Source organism: Gavialis gangeticus, unplaced genomic scaffold (genome assembly GCF_001723915.1).
Source record: "Gavialis gangeticus isolate Ggan-Ray unplaced genomic scaffold, GavGan_comp1, whole genome shotgun sequence".
In the NCBI taxonomy this organism is placed as follows: domain Eukaryota; kingdom Metazoa; phylum Chordata; order Crocodylia; family Gavialidae; genus Gavialis; species Gavialis gangeticus.
In genome coordinates this window covers 165441024-165462295 of record NW_017729022.1, presented here as the reverse complement: position 1 = coordinate 165462295, position 21272 = coordinate 165441024, and the positions used below count along the sequence as shown (strand labels likewise).

The window sequence follows — 21272 nt, the reverse complement described above, 5'->3', positions numbered from 1 at the left end:
AATTTTTTTATCTATACACAGCTCCAAGAAAACTCGATGCCCCCCATCCTGAAGGAGTAAACAACACAATGGTAAAGATAATTTGGAATGAACCTAAAGAACTTAATGGGCCTTCTCCCATCTACCAGCTGGAAAGGATGGATTCATCTTTAGCTTCATCAAGTGTAGAAGTAATGAAAGGTATCCGTTTCCCAGGAAATGGATATTACAAATTCCCTAGTTCGGCTCTTCCTGCCAATATGTACTTTACAGGTAAATAAGTTTAAATTACTTACACTATGTTCAGATTGTACTCTGTATTTGTTTTACCATTCAATATAATTTTTATTGCAAAGTCTTTGGATTTTAGTTTATAAGCATAGCATGATTCTTAGTTGCATAAAGACCACTTTAGCTCTGTTAAGTCTATAACTGAATTCATTCATTTGAATGTTACAAAATCTCACATAACGAGCCTGTAGAAAAGCTTATTGGACATGTGTGATTTTTACTCCCTTGGACTCAAAGACTGAGACACAAACCATGGTATATGCTGCTGCAAACTTCACAAATCTTTCAGTGGTAAGTAAAAGCTGTTTGTTTTTTTTTATATGTTGGGGGGGGGGATGGAGAAGCTCCCCAGTGAATGTACTACCAGTTCGAGAACACATTTCCTCCTCTTCTATCTTTTAGGTTTCCTTTGGTGGTCTAAAAACTGGAAAAAACCCTCTTTACCCAATTCCTCCGATAGATTTTTCCTAGTGTTCTGAGAGTTAATCTGCCTAAGAGTTCAGGGGACAAAATGTGATGTGATTATGAATACCAGTATTCTGGATGTGTGTTTGTATAATGGGGGGCTGTCAGTCTGTCAGAATTTCTGGTACTAATAATTATACAATTTCTGGGCCACTGTTGATCATAATCCCTCTTTCTGACTGCATCTAACATAGGACAGTAAGGTTTTCTGGTGGAAAGCCTGTAAATTTCGTTGCACTCTCCTGAAATAATCAGTTTTTATAAATGCCTTCAGTTTAAGAATCAGGCAATTGTACATTTCTAGGGCATCGATGGAAAGTTGGGTTACCTGAGAAGTGTCCAGGTTTAGGTAATCAAGTTTTTTTTTGTGACACCAGCTCATGGAGCAGGTTGAATCTGATTAAAAAGGTGAAGGTTGAAGCAATCACTTTCCTTTGGTTACCTGTTATGAGCTGACTTGAGCAGTGCCAAATTTTAGTCTCATACCATATTTACCCGAATCCAAGAATCCCTGAATTTAAGACAACTCCCATCCCCTTAATTAGATTCTATAAATGGAAAATCCGTAAATTTGTTATACTTTTCCATGCATCGAATATAATTTTTGGAGGATTGTCTCTATATTCACCCTCACCACCACTGTAGTAGGGAAAGTAGAGGTAGGGGATCAGATGGCTGGGGAGGCAGTAAAGAGGAAGGTGGTGGGTGAGGCATATCGTGGGCCTGTAGTGGGGGAGGCAGTGGGGTGGTAGGTGGTGGAGAAGGAGGCAGTGAGGGTGACATGGCTTCACTTACTTTCCCTTGTTCGTGCCCCCAAAGCCTTTCCTTCCTTCCCACCAACCCACAGTCTCTGCTTCCTGCAGTCGCCTCCTACCCTTTACCCTTCCTCTGCACTGGCAGCTTCCATTCATGCCTCAGCCTGAGCCTGTAGCAGAAGTGTGGAACCAGCATCTCAGCTACAAGACTGGGCTGGGGCTGTGCCCTGTGCCCCAGGCTGCAGTGTGAATGGAGCCTGATGACTCAGGGGAGAGATGGAAGGCAAGGAAAGTAAGGGCCCAAGGCTGGGGGGGGGCATAAGCAGTAGAGGGGAGACAAGGGAAGTAAGGTGGGGGGTGGGAGATGGGGCAGGGGTCTGAGGCCTCAGGAGGAGGGGCAGGGGTTGCAAAGGTAGTGTAGTGGGCAGGCAGCGCTGTAGCTGCAGCTCCAGCCCTGACCTGGGTTTGGGGCCAGGGCCAGAGCTATATCAGCTTCCCCCACCCCTCACCACTACCTTGTACTTGATTTCAAAACAAGGGGCTTTCCCTCCCAGGTTAAATGGGGGGGAGGTAGGGGGGAGGAAATCTTGTCTTGGAATCGAGTTAGTACAGTATCCTGTTAGTTTGCTCAGTACTGGTATGTCAGTTAAAAGTCTGCTTATTCTTTTCACTCTATTTTAATATGTTTTAAATACTATAGTGTTTCAAGAGAGTCGCTTCTCTGATTATGCATGACAAACCTATAACAACAGTCAGTAGGCTTCACCTTTCACGTCAAATAGCTTGATGTTAGTTTCCCTAATATTAAAAGTCTGTGCCTTCCACTGCGTGTTTTCTGAAAGTCTTTTATTTGTTCATCCCATGGTCTTATTGCATTGTTGCAATCTAATTTTTAGCAAAATTAAGGGGTGCAGTTTATTTTATGAGGCTTACAGTCTGCTTCTTCACTCCAGCAGAGATAGATATTTCTCCCCCATTGGTCTGAACCAAGACAAATAATGGCAGATATTGCTCTCAATCTCCATGTAATTCTGCTCAAAAGCCCTTGATTATCTTATTTCCTTTCAGTGTCTGGAATAGCTAGCTGGGCTTGTTAAAGTAAATGTCTCCTTGTTATGTGTTCTGGTTTATATGTCCAAGGGCCAGATTCTCCAGCAATTTTGTTCTCTTTATAGAAATTGAGAGCCGTGGGCTCAGAGAAGGGTCTTTGGAGATGGATGAAAAAGACTCGGGGATGTTGGTTGGAAGAAGACGTTAAAATAAAAACCCTTTCATACTGCTATGGATTAATAACAATTGTTAATTGCTTTGAAATTTGATCTTTCTGTGAAGACCAACTGTTAGTTGCAGTATATAGAGATGAGCTGGAACTGAAATGTGTTAGGCAAATTGTCTAGACATCTGCAGATAATGCCCAGCCATCAGGTTAAATCAGCCAGCTTAGTATTGTATGTATCTGACAATTCAATAAATTACCCAAAAATAAAAATCTGGGTAGTTCTTTGTTGCAGGTTATCTGGATTCAGTACCTCTTCAGAGATGTGATGCAGGAAAAAAATTGAAGTGGGAGAAGATCAAAATAAAGAATTGTAAGGAGTATAAAAGAATATTTTTAATTGTTCTCTGCACTTATTTCTTTCCCATATTCCTTCCTTCATCCCACCACTCTGAAATAAGGAAATGGGCATATAGTGTGTTGTATGGAAGGGCTTGCTCCACCGTGCATACAGCTGTGTATATTTTTCACATAAAAGTGTGCCAACTCATATTAGCCAGTCAGCAGACAGGGATCTTTTTTCCCTTTTTTTTTGGGTGTAGAATCACCTACTGTTAATCAAAAAAAGATCAGTTTATTCATTGCTAATAAATGTAGTTGTCCTCACTGCCTTTCTTGGCTAGTTTTATACTCTGAGGTGCAAGTAATAGGGGCAGATGTATTATCTGGGAAGTTTTCCAAATTCATCTTTAAAAAAAGTTAGGCAATAAACACTGGCTGCACTAAGCAGCATCCTTCTGTCTGTAACAAAGCCTCCAGCTGCACAGGAAATGTGCTCTGAGTACACATTAGATGGAGAGGAAGTCAGGTAAAGAATCCCTTTTTTTCTTTTAGAGCTTTCCATAAGTGACTTCCAAGCTCCCCAAATTGTAAAGAATATTTCCTTACTCAGAGGAATGTATAAGGTACCCAGTGATATAATTTCACTGAAGAGACAGACTGAATTATTCCAAAGACTCATGCCCTACTTCTGTTTTCTACTTTCCACAGATGGTCACAAGGCAAACTGTTATTATTTTGGCTTTATCTATTCCCTTATCACTATAATATCTGAACACTTCACATCACCCCCATGAAATATGATGTATTTATGATATATACCTGCCTATACTATCAGCTCCATGTTAGAGCTGGGGAAAGAAGACACAGAAATCTAAGTGCCCATGGTCACACAGGAAGTCTCTGATGGAGCAGAGATTTGAGCTTGTATTTTTCAAGTTCTAGGTTACTGTCCACATTCCACTTACCTAATGCTACCTTAGGTTATATCATATTAGCATTTCTGGTACTGTTCTGCTAGAATTTTTGGGGGTTCCCAAAAGACATTTTGTGTTATGAGAGGTACTAAGTTGAGAAAGCTCAGTGTGGTGGCTTTTATAACCATCCTTGAACAATCACTGTCTGCAGAAGGTGGAGGTATCATGACTTTTCTGCCCTAACATATTTATGAAACATTCTGGCCAGCATATATGTTTCCATTGAGCAAAGGCATAACAAGGCTTCTGGGCACCCAGGGCAGCAGGACACATTGGGGTGGTGGAGACTTCCAGCTGCTGCCAGTGCAGTTGTGCAGCTGTGGGGGCAGCTATAATTTTTAAGCCTCCTTGATAAATTGGTGCCTGGAGCAGCTGTCTCAGCCTCCCTCCCCTAGTTACATACTTTTCTACCTCATTCATTTAGTACCAAGTTAAGGAGGGGGAGTTACAGTTTAAAGTGTCTCAGCTTTGTTTGGAGTTGGACTCTTTAGGATGAAATTTTAAAAGGGTCTCTTCAAATATGCTTATTTTTGTGAATAAAAACTCACATGCAAATGTAAGCGAGTAACTTATGGTAAATTAACTTCTTATGCTCTGGATGCCATGTTTGTAAGTACATTTTTTCAGAGGATCCTCAAAGTTCACTTAGTAGAATGTAACTTACCAATTAATTACAATTTTGTTGCAGTTCACAGTTGGTATTGCCCATGCCCATCCAATTAAAGTAATTAATTTTCCAAAGTTATTACAAAATTTCAGATTTCATAGATTTCGTAGACATTCAGACTGGAAGGGACCCTGAAGGATCATCAAGTCTAGCCCCCCCTGGCCCAGGGGCAGGAAGTCAGCAGGGATCATAGGATCCCAGCAAGATAAACATCCAAGCATGTCCTGAAGGTGTTCAAAGTGGGTGCTTGAACCACCTCTGGCGGCAGTCTATTCCAAACCTTGGGGGCTCAGACAGTAAAGAAGTTCTTCCTTATGTCCAGCCTGAAACAGTCTTGGAGGAGTTTGTAACTGTTTGACCTTGTCATCCCTTGGGGTGCTCTGGTGAACAGGTGTTCCCTCAGATCTTGATGTACACCCCTTATATACTTATAGGCAGCCACCAGGTTCCCCCTGAGCCTGCTCTTTTCCAGGCTGAAGAGTCCAATGGCTCATCCTCTCATCATTGGGCCTGTTCTCCTGCCCTCTGATCATATGTGTGCCTCTCCTCTAGACTCTGTCAAGCTTTTCCACATCCTTTTTAAATTGTGGACCCCAGAATTGGATGCAGTACTCCAGTTGCAGCCTCACCAAAACTGAGTACAGTGGGAGGATGACATCCTGGGATTTGCTTGAAAAACATCTATGGATGCAAGCCAGAGTTTTGCTCACTTTGCCAGCTGCAACTTTGCATTGATGGCTCATATTCATCTTGATTCTATGTTTTCTTCTTACCTAACAACTTTCCTCTTAATAGATAATCATGGTCCTAACAGCAGTAGAAATGCTTTTCTGCTGATTTGATGGTGACCTTTTTGCTTTTTAAGAGAATGCTTAACATTTCTGAGAATGTGAACAGAGGCCATGGCTAGAATTCTTTATTTAGATTAGTTTGGGGGTGTTGGTTGTTGCTGCGTTGCTCTAAAGGCACAGGCATACAAGGTTATTTGGGCAAATGTGATATCTTTTATTAGACCAACTGAATATTTGGAAAAATTGTTCTTTACAAGTTTTCAGGCACTATTCAACTGTAGAGAGGAGACAAACACCAGCAGACTCTCCCTATGCCTGAAGAAGGGTGCTTGTGCCTGAAAGCTTGTAAAGAACAATTTTCCCAACTATTCAGTTGGTCTAATAAAAGATGTGACATTTACTGAGATAACCTTGTCGTCTTATTTAGATTGTGACCTTTCCGCCCATTGCTATATAGTATATTTAGTACAGAGTATGTCTAAAGTTGACTATTGATTAGTGTTTTATACATTAACTGATAAAGTGAAAAACGCATAATTTATTTTGAATTTATATGTCCAGGGATTTGTACATATCCCCCCTTCCATTGCTTTGGTATCACGTAAGTACGAATGAATTTATCTTCAATGGAGGGACAGATTAAGGCTGCTGAAATTTTCAAGGAAGTAGGTGTCCAAATCCTATTTAAATTCAAAGGGAATTCAAAGAATAACCTTATGCTTCTTTGAAGATTACAATCTTAAGAGCAAGATCCAAAAAGGGGCTCATACTTAGCGAAGCCCAATTTTTTGATGCCTGTCCCCAGTAGTGGAATTCTCACAGCCACTGGTTAGGCTCCTAGCCTCCCTGTAAAATACGTAGGGGGCATGTCTACACAAGATGCTTTATTACACGGTAGACTGATCCCTACCCAGCAGGGGGCTGGTGAGAGATGTTCCACTTCTGGGGCCCAGCAGGAGGCTCACTGGCAGCTGCCCTACAAGTGGGACAGTTCCTGCCAGGCCCCCACTGGGCAGAAAAATCCCCACCCAGCTGGGGGCTTGCTGGCAGGGAATCTCCCAATGTACACAGGGACAGCTCAGAGACAGCTGTGGCTGAGGCGGGCAAAGCACTCCTGGCCATGTGCACATTGGGACACATAGTTACTAGCGAGCCCCCAGCTGGGTGGGGATTCCCTGTTCTGCAGGAGGCTGGCCAGAGCTGTCCCACTTGCAGGGCAACAGCCAGCAAGCCGCTGCGTGGGCCCCACAAATGGGACGGCTCTGGCAGCTCTGAGTTGAGCTGCAGGGATCCACATGAATCATCAGTGTGCCTGATTTCAGCTCATTAAGCGACACCTCAACAGTCTGGAGCTCTGAGACTTTTGTTTTCTTATAAGGAGAAGCTAAACTGCATTTGGGAACAATTTTTTAAAACTTTGCTGTGGTATAAGGTCATTGTTAAGAGAAAAGAATCTGGATGGGGCAGGCGAGTTAAGGTAGGAACTATAGAGTCATAGAAAATTAGAGTTGGAAGGGACCTCAGGAAATCATGTAGTCCAACCCCCTGCCCAAAGCAGGACGAACCCCAACTGTATCATCCAAGCCAGTAGGGGCCTACCTAAATCATGGAGGCCAATTTCATGGGCAGATTGTGGGGGTGGCTGGAATGTTATTTGATTTATGGCAGCCTCCCCATGCTCCTGATTAGCTGAGGGGGTCTCTTTGGTCCCACCCCTTGCTGCTGATTAGTTGAGAGAGCTGTCTATCATACAACCCTGCCCCTCATTGCTGATTGGTGGAGGGGACAGAGCCATACAACAGGCAGACCTCTCAGCCAATCAGTGGTGAGGGGCAGGGGCAGTAGCCATTTGGGCTGCTCTCCTTTATGCCAGTAACCCTCCTCCTACTTCACCCCTGGCAGGTTGGGCGACTGGACCACAGCAGCCATGAGGACTGCTGCCTCCCATATTTTATTTTTAGTAAGTTTTTTTTTCCTGTGGATTTTGCAGGCATTGCCTGATGTCACGGACAAAGCACAAATTTGCGATGTCCATGAAATCTGCAAAATTGTGAATTGAGGAGGTTCCTAACTATAGGAGGGAAAGGCAGAAAGTGGAAAGGTAAATTAGCCATTGCTACCCTTTGAGCCCACATCTTCTAGGGACATTCATTGCTTTCACAACAAGCTCATCTTAGAATGTCCTCACGTTGAAATATAGAGAGGATACATGCTAGGGTAATAGGTTAATGGTGCAGTATTTCACTTCTAGAAACTTATATTTGAAATATTTATCAGGTGTCTTAACTTCTATCTATTGGCTGCTGGTTTACAGCATAGTACTGCTACAAAATTCCTATTTAGAAGTAGCCTAGAACCAGAAATAGACTTGTACTGGATTTAAGCAATTAGAAATATGATGATTATTGTTGTTTGACTGCTGATCCCACAGAAATTCTTAAGCCACTTGGTACCAAATAATAAGTAACAATACAGGTGCATGGGAGGAGGAGGTTATGCATATAACCACCTACATATTAAAAAGAAGACTGCACTTTACATTGGAACTTGAACTTTTTGTGAACGGAACTGACAATTATATTGAACTGTAGTGGCTCTTGGGAAGTAGACAAAAGCTTTCTTTTATAGCCAGATCAAGCAGTATTATCTGAGTATGTTCCTCATAGATAAAATATACGTATCTGAAAAAGAAAGGTGTTCAGATAATTGTAAAAATGAAATACAATTTGCTGAAAGGAAATCTCTCTGATTAAGTTACTACTTTGTTATATAACTGCAAATGCAAATGTTCTATGGTAGGGTACTATCAGTCTGATACCTTGGCCTTGTTTGAAATATAGATACTTCACAACTCTCCAGGTGATGTAATCATTAGAAAATCATATCTTCACTATGTCTGACATCAGAAAGTAAGAAAACCATATATTCTACGTAAAAAGTGGAATGCTTTTACAGTCATATTTTATATATCCCAATAGTCTTAACAATTTACTTTTGTATTTGTGGCAGTGCACGTTTGGGTGCTTGCCACTTTAAGGACTGGATCAGGCAACCAACAGGTGCCTGTTTAAGGCGGCCATTTTAAATAAAGCTCAGTCAGGCAGAGACAGCATTTAGCTGCTTGAAGCTGAGGGAGCAGTAACATCCAGCTCCCTTGTGGTGTAGAACATCTTGGAGGTCATCTTGCCACTGACAGTCCCACCAGACCTCCCTTCCCTGACTGGGTGCAGTTTTAGGTCATTCCCAGGACCAGGAGCCTCCAAACCATCCCGCTAGCTCCTGCCCTTACCTCATAGTTTCATAGTTAGTAGGGTCGGAAGGGACCTGAGCGGATCATCAAGTCTGCCCCCCTGCCATGGCAGGAAAGAGTACTTTGTGATTGTCTAGCCTTGTCTTAAAGCCCTTGGGGGTCTTTAAGACAAGGTCCCTTCTGACCCTACTAACTATGAAACTATGAGGTAAGGGCAGGAGCTAGGGGGATGGTTTGGAGGATCCTGGTCCTGGGAATGACCTAAAACTGCACCCTGTTGGGGAAGGGAGGTCTGATGGGACTGCCAGTGGCATGGCAGCTCCACTCAAATATCAGCACTGTGACCCCTGGTGAAAGGTGGGTTGGGGTGCCTCAATGACCTCTAGCTCCTACAACACCATTGGTACAAGGGTCAGGCATGACTGTGGCCACCTGATCCCTAGGGGGTGTAAGACCCCAGTAGAGGAGAAAGACAAGGCATGGCTGTGGCCACCTGAGCCTCCACAGAGGAATGAAATGCTGGAGGCCCCAGGGAGAGGATAGTTGTGAGGCCCCAGATAGAGGGCAGTTATGTGGCCCTAGATGGAGAGGGAAGTTGTGTGGCCCCAGAAAGAGGGCAGTAGTTGGGCCTTCCCAGAGTAGGGTACATTTTTACTGCATGAAGGACTGGGCATAACTCAGGATTAAATAGGTTTGTGAGATGGTCTGAAGGGTAGCCCCGGGTGTGTGTGTGGGGGGGGTGTTGAGTAGGGTTGAACTTGAGTAGACCTGAAGGACGATGCATGGGCCAACCCCCATAAGAGCATTTAGTGAGTCTATAGAGTTGTCCTGGGAGGGACCAGGGCATACTTAGCCCAGGTCATGTTATTGGCTGACCACTACCTAGGTGAGGGTCATGGGAGAGGCCCAAAAGATTGTATGTTTGCCACCCAAGGAGTGAATCAAATAAGCCCCAAGGCCTACAGAGTCACTCCAAGATGGAGCAGGGCAGAGCAAGGCACAATAGTGTGCGGCGAGAAAGTGAGACAGAATGAGTGAGGCCCCAGTGGCAGGGGGTCAGTATGAATGTGTGTGTGCAAGAGGCCTGACAAGAGGACTAAATTTGGTCTGGCTTTAGGCCGGGTGTATTATAAGATCCTAGATGCCATCTGTGAGGCATGGGCCACAGTATAGGGGAGGTTCAGTGCTGTGGATCGTGCCCCCTGGTATTGGGGCATGAAATGGGCAGCCTCCCACATTATACCACTAGCTTAAGGGAACAGCAAAGTTGTGGCAGGTAAAGCTAGGCAGACTGCCCCATAGACAAGCAGGCAGGCTGACTTGAGACTCAGCCCTGAGGTTGCCCCCTGTCACAGTATTTTAAAAAAATAGTGCTGATGTTCTGGCTTCCAGTTTCTCTCTCAAGAAAGACATGAGTATTTTTTAGATTGGAGAATTTTTTTTTTCAATAATAGCATTTTTTCTTTTAATGAGTTTGTCATGGAACACTGAACAAATACCATAATCATCACTTGTGAGCAAAAGGATGTTGATGGTGACTATACATTTCCAGCATTGGCTTCACTGTAAATGTTCATCATACTGAACTTCCATTCCAGTAAGTACAGAGTAAATTAAACTATATATAGCAACAAGTCTTAAATTAACAATTTGTAGTTATTAGGAGGAACAGTATTTTCATTGATAAATACAATGAAAAAAATGAAGGTATTTCAGGCATCCCAAAAGAAACTCCTCAGATTGTGATAAATTGGAATTGTTCCAGTACTGTGGTGACAAGTAATCATTTTACCTAGACGGTGTTATAATTATACCTGGACAAATGGGACCAACCATAAGCACCTATACATGTGCATCGAGGCTGCCCTGATGTGTTGTAATTACAGTGCATTGGAGCAGACTGGAGTGTGGTAATTACTGTGCTCCAGCAGACTACAGCATCATGTGTATCAGCATCTCCATGCTGAAAAATGGTGGTGGGGGTGCTTTAACTGTACCTTGTTGAACGAGCTTTAGTTAAAGTGCCCCTGCCACCATTTTTCAGTGTGGGGATGTTGATGCATATGATGCTCCAGGCACTCTAATTAAAGTGTTCCCTCCCCTTACCTCCCAGGGCATATGTATAAATGCCCAATATAACCTTCTTTGGGTTCCACAATTTAAGAATGATGTGGAAAAAATGGAGAGAGTCCAGAGAAGAACAACAAATATTATTAGAAGTTAAGAAAATATGACATAGGAAAGGTTGGGAAAACTGGGATTATTAAGTCTATAAAATAAAATATTGAGAGGTCGTTTGATAAGCTTTCCAATAAAAAAAAAATACAGAAAAGCCATTATAAGCTAATTGTTCTGTGCCCACAGAGGTCAGGACAAGAAATAATAGGCTTAATTTGTAAGAAGGGAGAATTTACATATTAGGACGAACTTCCTAACTACATGGATAGTTAAGTACTGGAACAGATTGCCTAGAGAAGTTGTAGATTCCTCATCACTGGAAATTCTTAGACTAGGTTAGACAAACATTTGTTTGGAAGGATTTAGATAGGAATAACCCTGCCTTGAGCAGGAAATTTGACTCTATGCCCTCTTGAGGGGTCCCTTCAAGCCCTATTTTTTTGTCATTCTGTGAGACTGGGGGCATATCTGCACAGTCAGCTAGGCCAAAAGTTCCTTCTCCCCATCCTTAAAAGCATTTCTTACATTTCAAATTGTTTAGCTCACCTCCAGGAACTCTGAAATGTATTTATGACCAGAAATAAGGCATATTTTGAATAGTAATGGCCTTCTATCTGGTGAATAGGCACAGTTTCTCTGGTCTTGCAGGTCTCAGGGGTCTGTAACTACCTTAAATAAATGGGTACAATACTTTCTTTTATTTTTAACCTAGAAAGCCCAGGACAGTTGAAAAAAAGAAAGACAAAAAACTTGTTGCCTATGTAGACCATGGTTAAGAAGCCACTTATAATTTCTTAACAATCTCTCATTGGTGATTTTTTTCTCTTCTTTTTTTCTCTATTGTGAGATTTTAAAGAACAAACCTCTTCTATGCGCCATGGTATGAAAAGTTTCATTTACTTGATTTGGAAAGAGACAACATGAAAGCTAAGGGTTTGGTCATGCTATTTTCAAAGCTGCTGATGCTATCTCCCACTATTACTTGCTAAATCACAGAAATGAAACAATGAGCCACTTTAGAGAGGCCCTCACTGAGGTGCCAGAGCTAATTTTCTGGGTGTGCTTATTGATGTAAGCTTGGAGCTGCCATAAAGTGTTTACCTTGTTTCATTTTCTGGATCTGGCATGATAAGAGTGGGAATCAGTGAGTGGCCCATGGTTCATGGGGTACCTGGTCCAATGTAGTGGGGTAGGAAAATCTTATGATTAGTTAAGGAGTATCTTGTACTAAAAGAGTACAGTCAGCAAGGTGTTTCATCCCAAAGGTGTTTCCTCATATTAGGTGATTTAGAGAGAGGACTCAATGAAACCATTGGTTGCGAATTTAATTAATATAATCTCTGAAGAATTCTTCCATAAGCATCATGTAAAATGTTTGGGGTCTAAGTTTCCAACCCCTAGGGTTTGTTGAGTGGTGCTAGATATTTAGGGATGAAGGGTACATATTACACTTAGGCCACACAAAATCTATGGAATATTAAGTGGTATTAAAGTTAGAATTCAAGGAGCAGTAGCATGTTAAAGGCTAATACCATTTCTTGCATGCACAGGAGCTCTGACTTGCCACTAGAGAGCTGTAGAGCAGGGACATGGCTAAGAGTCAGGACATCTGGGGTCTATTCCTGTCCTGAATGGGGTGGGGAGTAGCTTGGAGCAGTATATCGTGAGATGCAAATGGCTTGTTTGATCTCCATGGAGCACACTGAAATTACCCTAACAGAGATTGATCTTATGGCCCAGATTTAACCCTTGCTTTAAGTGGCGTAACTTTGAGCTGCTCAGAGTTATTTAGCACAAGCTAATGAGATTTAACATGTGGACATTTGCATTTTAAGTGCTCTTAGTATGGTCTAAGTCGAATGTTTAACTAGACCGTAATTAGACCATGTTAAATCTTATACCAACCTAGCCATTAATCTTCATTCCTCGGATTCAGCTTGTCTTAAAAAACCCCCCCAATTTGGATCCATGTCTTCCTCTTTATTTGACTTCTTTTCACAGAAAGTCTTGCTCTTCATCATAACCTGTTTGGCTTCAGTGAGATGAGGAACTATTCTTTCATAGTCTGCCTTATAGCCATTGATGGAGCCATTTTAGCTAGAATTTAGTCCTTGTACTTAAAATGAATTCAGAGTTTCATCTTGAAAAAGACATTCCTTTCTTCCTTCTTTCCAAATCCCAGGAAGCCTAGAGATAGGAGGAGAGGGGAGCTGGATATAAAGGAAAAGGAGTGTTCTGGTACAACAAAGTGAACAGTGCTGTTTCATGAACAAAACATCTTAAAACATTTTCTAACATGCACAACAGGGACTTAGGTAGCAAATACGCCAAGCAGATACTGACCTTGCTAGCATTACAGGAGTAATATTTTTCACTAAGATTAACTGTTTTTGTTAGGCACAGACACACGTTCTATCAGTATCAAGCATCTGCCCCCCCTCCCCTTTTTTATTATTTTTAAAGGATTTATGGTACCTAGTACAACCCCCGCCTCCCCCCTCAGTTTTCTACTAGTGTATGAATCCTCATATTTATGTCTTACAACTTATTAGTCAGCTATGTAGTACATGTTCTGGCATACATCCATAGTTTAGCTATCTTTTTTTGGAACTTTGCAAAAGCTCCAGTGCCAAAGTATTTATGGCCAATATTCTGGGGTATTTTGGTTTACTTGGTTTAAAATGTAACATTCCTCTCTTTGTAAGCAAACTTGCAGAGTAGGTAATAACTCTAATAGTACAGCTGTGAAAGCAGTAACTTTCATACTTATTTAAAACTGGTTCTAGAAACCTCTGTTTTTGGTGTCCGCCAGTGTAGAATCAGGATCAGGACCCAAATAATCACCAGTGAAATAGTCACATAAGCAGCTATTTACCTGCATTTTGCTTCAGTCACTTTTGATTTTATTGAGTGTGTGTTGGCAATATTCTTAATTTCAAAAACAGACTAGACCTTCTCCTAGCATATAAACCTAAGAATTCTAAGAAATACCTTGTCATCACCTCTTTGCAGTGCATATTTAATTGTTGAGGTATGGATAGAGGCCCATTGTAAGAGAAGCACACTATAGCACAGCATATCTCCTAGGACTTGCACAAATAAGACACATCACATAAATCAAAAAAGTAAATATTGGTGTCTTGTTTTCTTACTTTCTTGACAAAGAGTCAGTGTTATACCCATATTATGGTAAATTGTAGCTTACACTTAGGATAGCTTGATTGATGTCCATGGGACTCAGTGGGCATGTCTATATGTGCAAATGCTCTGGGGTGGGTTTACTCTAGAGTAATTTACTCTAGAGTAAACTCACTCCAGCCAGGCATCTACACGTGCAGGAACATTGGAGCAGAGTTGCTGCTCATGGCAGCAGTCTGCTTCTGCCCCCACTAGCCCTGCACTGGTCCTCTGCAGCAGCCAGGGGGAGCTCTAGGCTTCCCCTGGATTCTGGCCTGGGGCTGACAGGACGCATGGGGTCAGGAGATTGTTGTCTCCTGACTGGGGCTGGGACATTGCTCTCTGCTTCTGGGAGCTGTCTGCTGGATGGGGGGTGGGGGGAGGGCAGAATGGAGCCATGATGTAAATCAGTGATGCTCAAACTTTTTGTCTAGTGGATTGGATGGGCAATGCCCAGTCCCACTGTGGGCCAGATCCAACCAGTGGACCCAATCTGGCGCCTGCAGCAGGTGTGGTTGGGCCACATCCAGCTGCAGAGAGAGTGATATGGTGGGGCAGCCCACCCCCAATCTTGCTATGAGGGGAAAGGGGACTTGACATGGCCCCAACCTAGCCCCACAGGGAGAAAGGGGTGTGGCTCAACACTGCAGGAGGAAAGAAGAAAGGCCTGGCCCCATTGGGAGGAGTTAAGGGGGCACAGGCTGACCCCAAACCACCCATGCAGAGGGAAGGGGGTGCTGGCTGACTCCAATCTGTCTATGCATGGGGAGGGTTGTCACTTGGCTCTAGCCCACCATGTAGGGTTTTAGTTTTTGGCAGCTGGGAGGGTTGGCAGTATTAACTACTACTGGTCCTCTGCTGTCAAATTTCCCAACCCTTGGGGAGCTCTGCAGACCAGATTCCAAAGCTTTGCAGTCTGCAACTGGCCCATGGGTTCGAGATTGAGCACCCCAGAGGTAAACTGGTCAGTGTAGAGGAGAGAAGTTATGGCCACATTCTCTAAGAATTTTGTAGCAGCTGTTGTCCTTTGTTCTCTGAGGCTTCAGGAGGTGTGTTTGTATCAAGCACAATATGTGCAAGACCATGGGGGCAAAGCTCAAGGAGCTAGGAGCATAAGTGGTCTTCTTCTCAATCCTCCCAGTCAGAGGTCATGGCCATTGGAGGGAGGAGTGCATTGAGGAGGTCAACCAAAGGCTTAGGAAATGGTGTCACTGTGTGGGCTTTGGATGCCTCAACTTTGGTACACAGTTTAATGACAGTGGTGTACACACAAGGGATGGTATTCATTTCACAAGCAGAGGGAAGAAGCTCTTTGTTATGAGAGGTGCTGACCTGTTTAAACTAGGCATGTCTGGGGGCAGGGAAGAAAGTTCCACTGCTGTACACAAATCCTCTAGACACATGGGAAGGCATTTAAGCAATGCATATGCAGATAAGTACTGACACCTAGAGACACTGTCAGTGTGACAGAAAACCTGCGGTGAGTATGGGAGAACCCAGGTGTCTTTATGGGAATGCCAGAAGCATGGGAAATAAATAACAGGAACTGACACTCCTTCTGGTAGACAAGAAATTTGGTCTGATTGGGTTGACAGAGACCTGGTGGGATGACACACATAACTGGGCAGTAAATATTGAGGGCTATAGACTTTACAGGAAGGAGCAGGTTGGAAAGAAGAGAGGAGGTGTGGCCTTTTACGTGAACGAACAGTACCCCTTCCCACAGGTCATGTTCAGCAGCAGGGAACAGTCCCTTTTGAGACCCTCTGGGTCAGGATACAAGGGGGATCAGGAGAAGGAGAACTGATGGTGGGAGTCTACTACAGGCCTCCCTCCCAAGAAGAGGAGAGTGATCAGGCATTTTCCAGAGACCTGACTGAGGTAGCTAGCACTAGAGACATTTTTGTCACAGGTGACTTCAACTACCCTGACATCTGTTGGAAGCACCATTCAGCCACCTCCAGCAGGTCAGCCAACTTCTTGGCAACAACAGACAATCTGTTTCTGACAGGTTGTGGAAGGGCCTACTAGGGGTAAGGACACTCTGAATTTAGTGCTGACTAAAAGGGAGGACATCATAGGTGACCTGAGGATTTGTAGTACTCTGGGCAACAGTGAGCATTACCTGATTAGTTTCACCATCCACTGTAAGACTGGGAAGTCAGTCATCAGAACAGAAGTCCTAGATTTCAGAACAGCAGACTTTAGCAAACTCAAGAGGCTAGTTGGAGAGGGCCCCTGTGACCAGTGGCTGGATGATTTGGGAGTTCAGGAACAATGGTGCTTCCTTAAGGAGGCAATTCTCACTGCTCAAAAATAGGTCATCCTCATGCAGACAAAAAGCAGGAAAGGGTCCAAGAGACCTGCTTGGCTCAACAGGGGTATTAGGGAGCTATAGAAAAAGAAAAAAGAAGCTTACAAGCAATGGAAGAATGGTTCAGCAACCAGAGAGGAATACACCTATATTTTCAGGGCCTGCAGATACAAGACACAGAAAGCCAAGGCAGGCATAGAGATCAAGCTGGTAACCAGAATAAAGGACAACAAAAAGTCCTTCTATAGATACATAGGGAACAAGAAAAAATCAGGCTCCACTCTGGGACCCCTACTGAATACTCAGAAGCAGCCCACAGTCAATCCCAACAAAAAGAGCTCCTAAATACATATTTCAAATTGGTATTTTTGAAATCAAATGGGGGCTATTTACTAGACCTGTGCGAGTCAGCAGTGATCTGATCTGGCTTTGGATCCAGTCGCTTTGGATGGTCATGATCCGATTCAGAGCTCTGGACTGGGTTTCTGCCTCAATCTGGCCGAAGCGGCTCTGAAGCTTTGGAGCTGCCTTGGTGATCTGGCCATAGGGTATAATGGGGAATCAATGAAATATCTATAACTTTGTTGTTTTTTGTCCGATTTAGATGAAACATACAGATATGGTAGCCTCTGCTGAGAACATGAAACCTGCCAAGTTTCAAGAAGATTGGTGCAGGGGTTTGGGAGGAACTGTACCCAAAATTCTTGAAAGCCAAACTCCTGTCATAGCTGTGTGTTACAACACAGGGGGGTCAAAACTGCTGGGCTGGTAGCTCTTACTGAGGCCCAAAGCCTGCCAAGTTTCAAGGAGATTGGTGCAGGGGTTTGGGGGAAACTGAACCTCAAGCTGTGGACAAGCAAAACTTGTGCCATGGGTGACACTGCTGTTTTAAGGCGCAGCAGGGTGACAGCTGCAGGGGTGGTGGCCCCTGCTGTGATGCCTGCCAGCTGCTGAGATTGGTGCAGGGGGGTTCTGGGGCCCTGCACCCCTAGCTGCTGTCAGACAAAACTCGTGCCAAGACTGTCTCCATCTTGGGGCACTTGATTGTCTGTATTGAGTCTTTCCACTCCTTAGCTGGGTTGTGTAGGTGCTAATTGATGCTTGTTAAGTCATTATGTAGTAGCTAGGGCCTATGTATTGAACTGGTCCCTGGGTCCCTGGTTCCTGAGTGAATCATGATTGATTGATTGGTAACTGGGAACACAGCAGCTTAGCAGCCAGGCCTACAGCAGTGTTTCCCCTCCCTGCCCCAAGACAGACAGTCAGTCCCACAGCACTCATGGCACCAGTTTTGCTTGTCCCCAGCTTGCGGGGAAGTGCCCCCCAAACCCCAGCACAGATTTTCCTGAAGCTTGGCAAGCTTTGTGGCCTCAGCAAGAGCTACCAGCCCTGCAGTTTTGACCCCCCCTGTGTTGTAATGCTTAGACCTGACATGAGTTTTGCTTTCAGAATTTGGGGTGCTGTTCCCCCAAACCCCCACACTGATCATCTTGAGTCTTGGCAGGCTTTATGCTCTATGCAGGGTTTATCAGCCCTGAAAATTTCATCCAAATTGGACAAAAACCAACAAAGTTATAGATATTTTATTGTTTCCACATTATACCCTATGGCCGAATCTCCAAGGTGGCTCTGAACCGGTTTGGGAAGCCTAACAAGGGCAGCGCTTCAACCCGGATGCACTGCTTCAGGCGCCAAAGCATCCAAAGCTTTTCCATATCTGAAGCTCTGTCCAAAGCCTCACACAGCCCTACTATTCACCTGACCGTAGGCCCAGGGAATTGGGGAGACAGCATACTACATGAAATCAGTGCAGAAGGTGATGGATGTCCTACAACACCTTGGACATTTTCATGTCTGCAGGGCCAGATGACTTGCATCTGAGAGTCCTGAAAGAACTAGTTGAGCTCATAGCAGCAGCAGTGAGGTTGTTTGAAGAGCCATGGAATTTGGGAGTGGTCCCAGATGACTGGAAGAGGGCCAATGTGCTGCCCATCTTTAAGAAAGGGAAGAGGGATGTCCCTGAAAACTACAGACCAGTCAGTCTGACTTTGGTCTTGGGTAAAATTTTTGAAAAATTTATTAAGGAGGCCAGCAATTACAAGCTGGTAACTGATGGGGTGTTAAGAAGCAACCAGCATGGCTTTGTCAAGGGTAGATCATGCATGACAAACCTAGTGTCCTTCTATGAGCAGGTAACTAACCATCTGGATGAGGGACACAAGGCTGATGTCATTTACTTAGACTTCAGTAAAGCCTTTGATTCTGTTTCCCATGGAATTTTCTCAGCCAAACTGCAGGGTACAGGACTGGACCAGTCTACGGTGAGGTGGGTGGACAATTGGCTTAGAGTCCGCTCCTAGAGAGTTGTAACTGATGGGATGGTCTCATGCTGGATGGCCATCTCCAGTGGTGTTCCCCAGGGATTGGTGCTTGGACCTGTGCTCTTTAACATATTTATTAATTACTGGGATGAAGGGGTGGAAAGCTCAATGATTAAGTTTGCAGATGATACCAAGCTGTGGGGAAACATGGGCATATCAGAGGATAGGGTAAAAATCCAGGACAACCTTGACATACTGGTTTTATGGGCAGAACAAAATCAGATGAGGTTTAACAGGGAGAAGTGCAAGTTTCTTTGTCTAGGTAGGAAGAACCTTCACCATAACTACACAATGAGTGGTGGTCAATGGGCTGACACAGCATCTGTGTGAGACCTGGGGGTCACGATCAAGTGGAAGAAGAACATGAGCCAACAGTGCAGTGAGGTTGCCACAGGGGCAAACAGAACTCTGGCATGCATCAGCTGATGTGTTGCCAGTAGATCCAGGGAGGTACTCCTCTCTCTCTATTTGACATTGGTGAGGCCACAGCTGGAGTACTGTTTCAAGTTCTGGGCACTGCACTTCAAGAAGGATATGGATGAGCTTGAGAGGGTACAAAGAAGGGCCACCCATATGATTAAAGGAATGGAGGATATGCCTTATGAGAGAATCTGGGAACTGGGCCTGTTCAGTCTGAGTAAGAGAAGGCTGAGATGTAACTTGGTAGCTGCCTACAAATATGTCAGAGGTAAGCATCAAGATCTAGGGGAGCAACTCTTCAGGAAGGCACCTCAAGGGAGGATGAGGACTAACGGGCGTAAGCTGATAAAGGTATAAATTCAGGCTGGATATAAGGAAAAACATTTTCTGTGTAACCGTTACCAGAATCTGGAACATGCTCCCAGCAGAGGTGGTGCAGTCACCATTCTTGGAGGTGTTCAAGATGAGGCTGGACAGGCACGTTGTTGAGCTCATCTGAACCCAATAACTTCCTGTCCATGGCAGGGGACTGGACTTGATGATCTTACAGGTCCCTTCCAGTCCTTCAATTCTGTGATTTCATGATTCTATGTTTTGGGACTCTTATTGTGGTGGTTCATTACCTTGTTTCCTCCTCCTTCTTTTCCACTTTCCCTTCCCTTTCACCCTCCTAAGTATGAGCTGGATCTTTATGAAAAACAACATGTAAGACAGACAGAGAGAGATCATTTAGAGGGTGACTTTGAAAAAAGTAACAGAAGTTGCCACAAAAGAGAATTTCATGCATAAGAATCAGGAAGGGTCGAAACAGCACACATCCTGAAGCCCATAGCATCACACAGGATAGGTATGTGAGACCCAGGTACATAGCAGGTGTCACATGGAGCCTCATTCAAATCAACTTTAGTCAACTTTAGTGATAATAAATGATGCAAGTGGGAAATGGGTATAGCAGAGGGAACAACTGAGCATCTGAGCTTTGAAGATGATCAATGGGCTCTATCACCTGAGGCTGGAACTTCAGGTGCTGCTGGAAGTTCTGACCAAACCCACCTCACTAATGTATGATGGAACTGAAAAAAGGAAAATGGCTTTGAAGTCCTATATTCAACATGGGGATGGCAATTGAATATATCTAAATGCCTCTTAGTAGTCCAATTATGGCTGTTTTTGCTACCAAGGGATATTCAGATATGAAGCAACTTTGTATGTCTTCATTTAGTGATTGTGCTGCAGGAGGGATAAGGAGGAGATATGACTCATTTCAAAATACCCAAGCACTCTAGGGGAACCAAGAACTCTGGGAGGCACTTAAAAAAGATATCATGATTTCTCCGTTTTTTTAATTTTCCTTTTTAGGTATCTTGCTGTGCATAACAGAAACACCATAACTTGCATTTTTTTTTCACCTTAGGAAGAATTTGGTGCTGCCATAAATAAAAAGTAGGTTAAAATTTCAGAGCGCCTGGTGTCAAATTTTGGTGCCTGCTGCATATTAGCAGCATAGCATATGCTTGCACATGCAATACATGCAGCTTACAGTGCCTCAATCAGTTGTGTCGTGTCACAGACTACATGTGTGCGCTTGTCTGGATGCTCCCTTTATGTCATCTATTAGAATGACATACCTCATACCCCACTAATATCTGCACAGATGATCCAGGTATAATCTGTTTTACTGCAGAAGCAGGAATAGGTACCACTATATAACATTCTTCCTGCTGAAGAAGTTAAAATCTAATTTTCTTCTTTTCTTTTTCTCCCTCTAAATAAATGTTTATCTTTTCCTTCCTGCTACTAGGGCTGTGTGAAACTTCAGGTGCTGATTTGATTTGGAGGAGATTCGGCCTGATTTGGTGGCCAAATCTCTGAACCCGAATCGAATCAGGAGACTGATTAAAGGGTCCAAATCAATTTGAAGCTCTCTGAATCGATTCGGAAAAGATTCAGAGAGCTTCAGCGATTTGGGCAGTCCCTGCCCACTGCAGCAGGGAGCTGGACCAGAGCTCCAAGCTGGTAAGTAGGGGATGGGGGAGGGGAAGCTGGAGGAGGGGACCATGGGGGGATCCCTG

General features: G+C 43.8%; 1 protein-coding gene across 1 annotated transcript in view; it reads left to right on the top strand.

The window, feature by feature from the left end:
* The window catches only part of USH2A (usherin), a 756200-nt gene that overhangs the window by 194685 nt on the left and 540243 nt on the right, over positions 1–21272 (top strand). The window contains exon 20 of the mRNA XM_019516454.1: positions 22–252. Coding sequence (XP_019371999.1) covers positions 22–252 — 231 coding nt within the window. The remainder of the gene's footprint in view (positions 1–21; positions 253–21272) is intronic.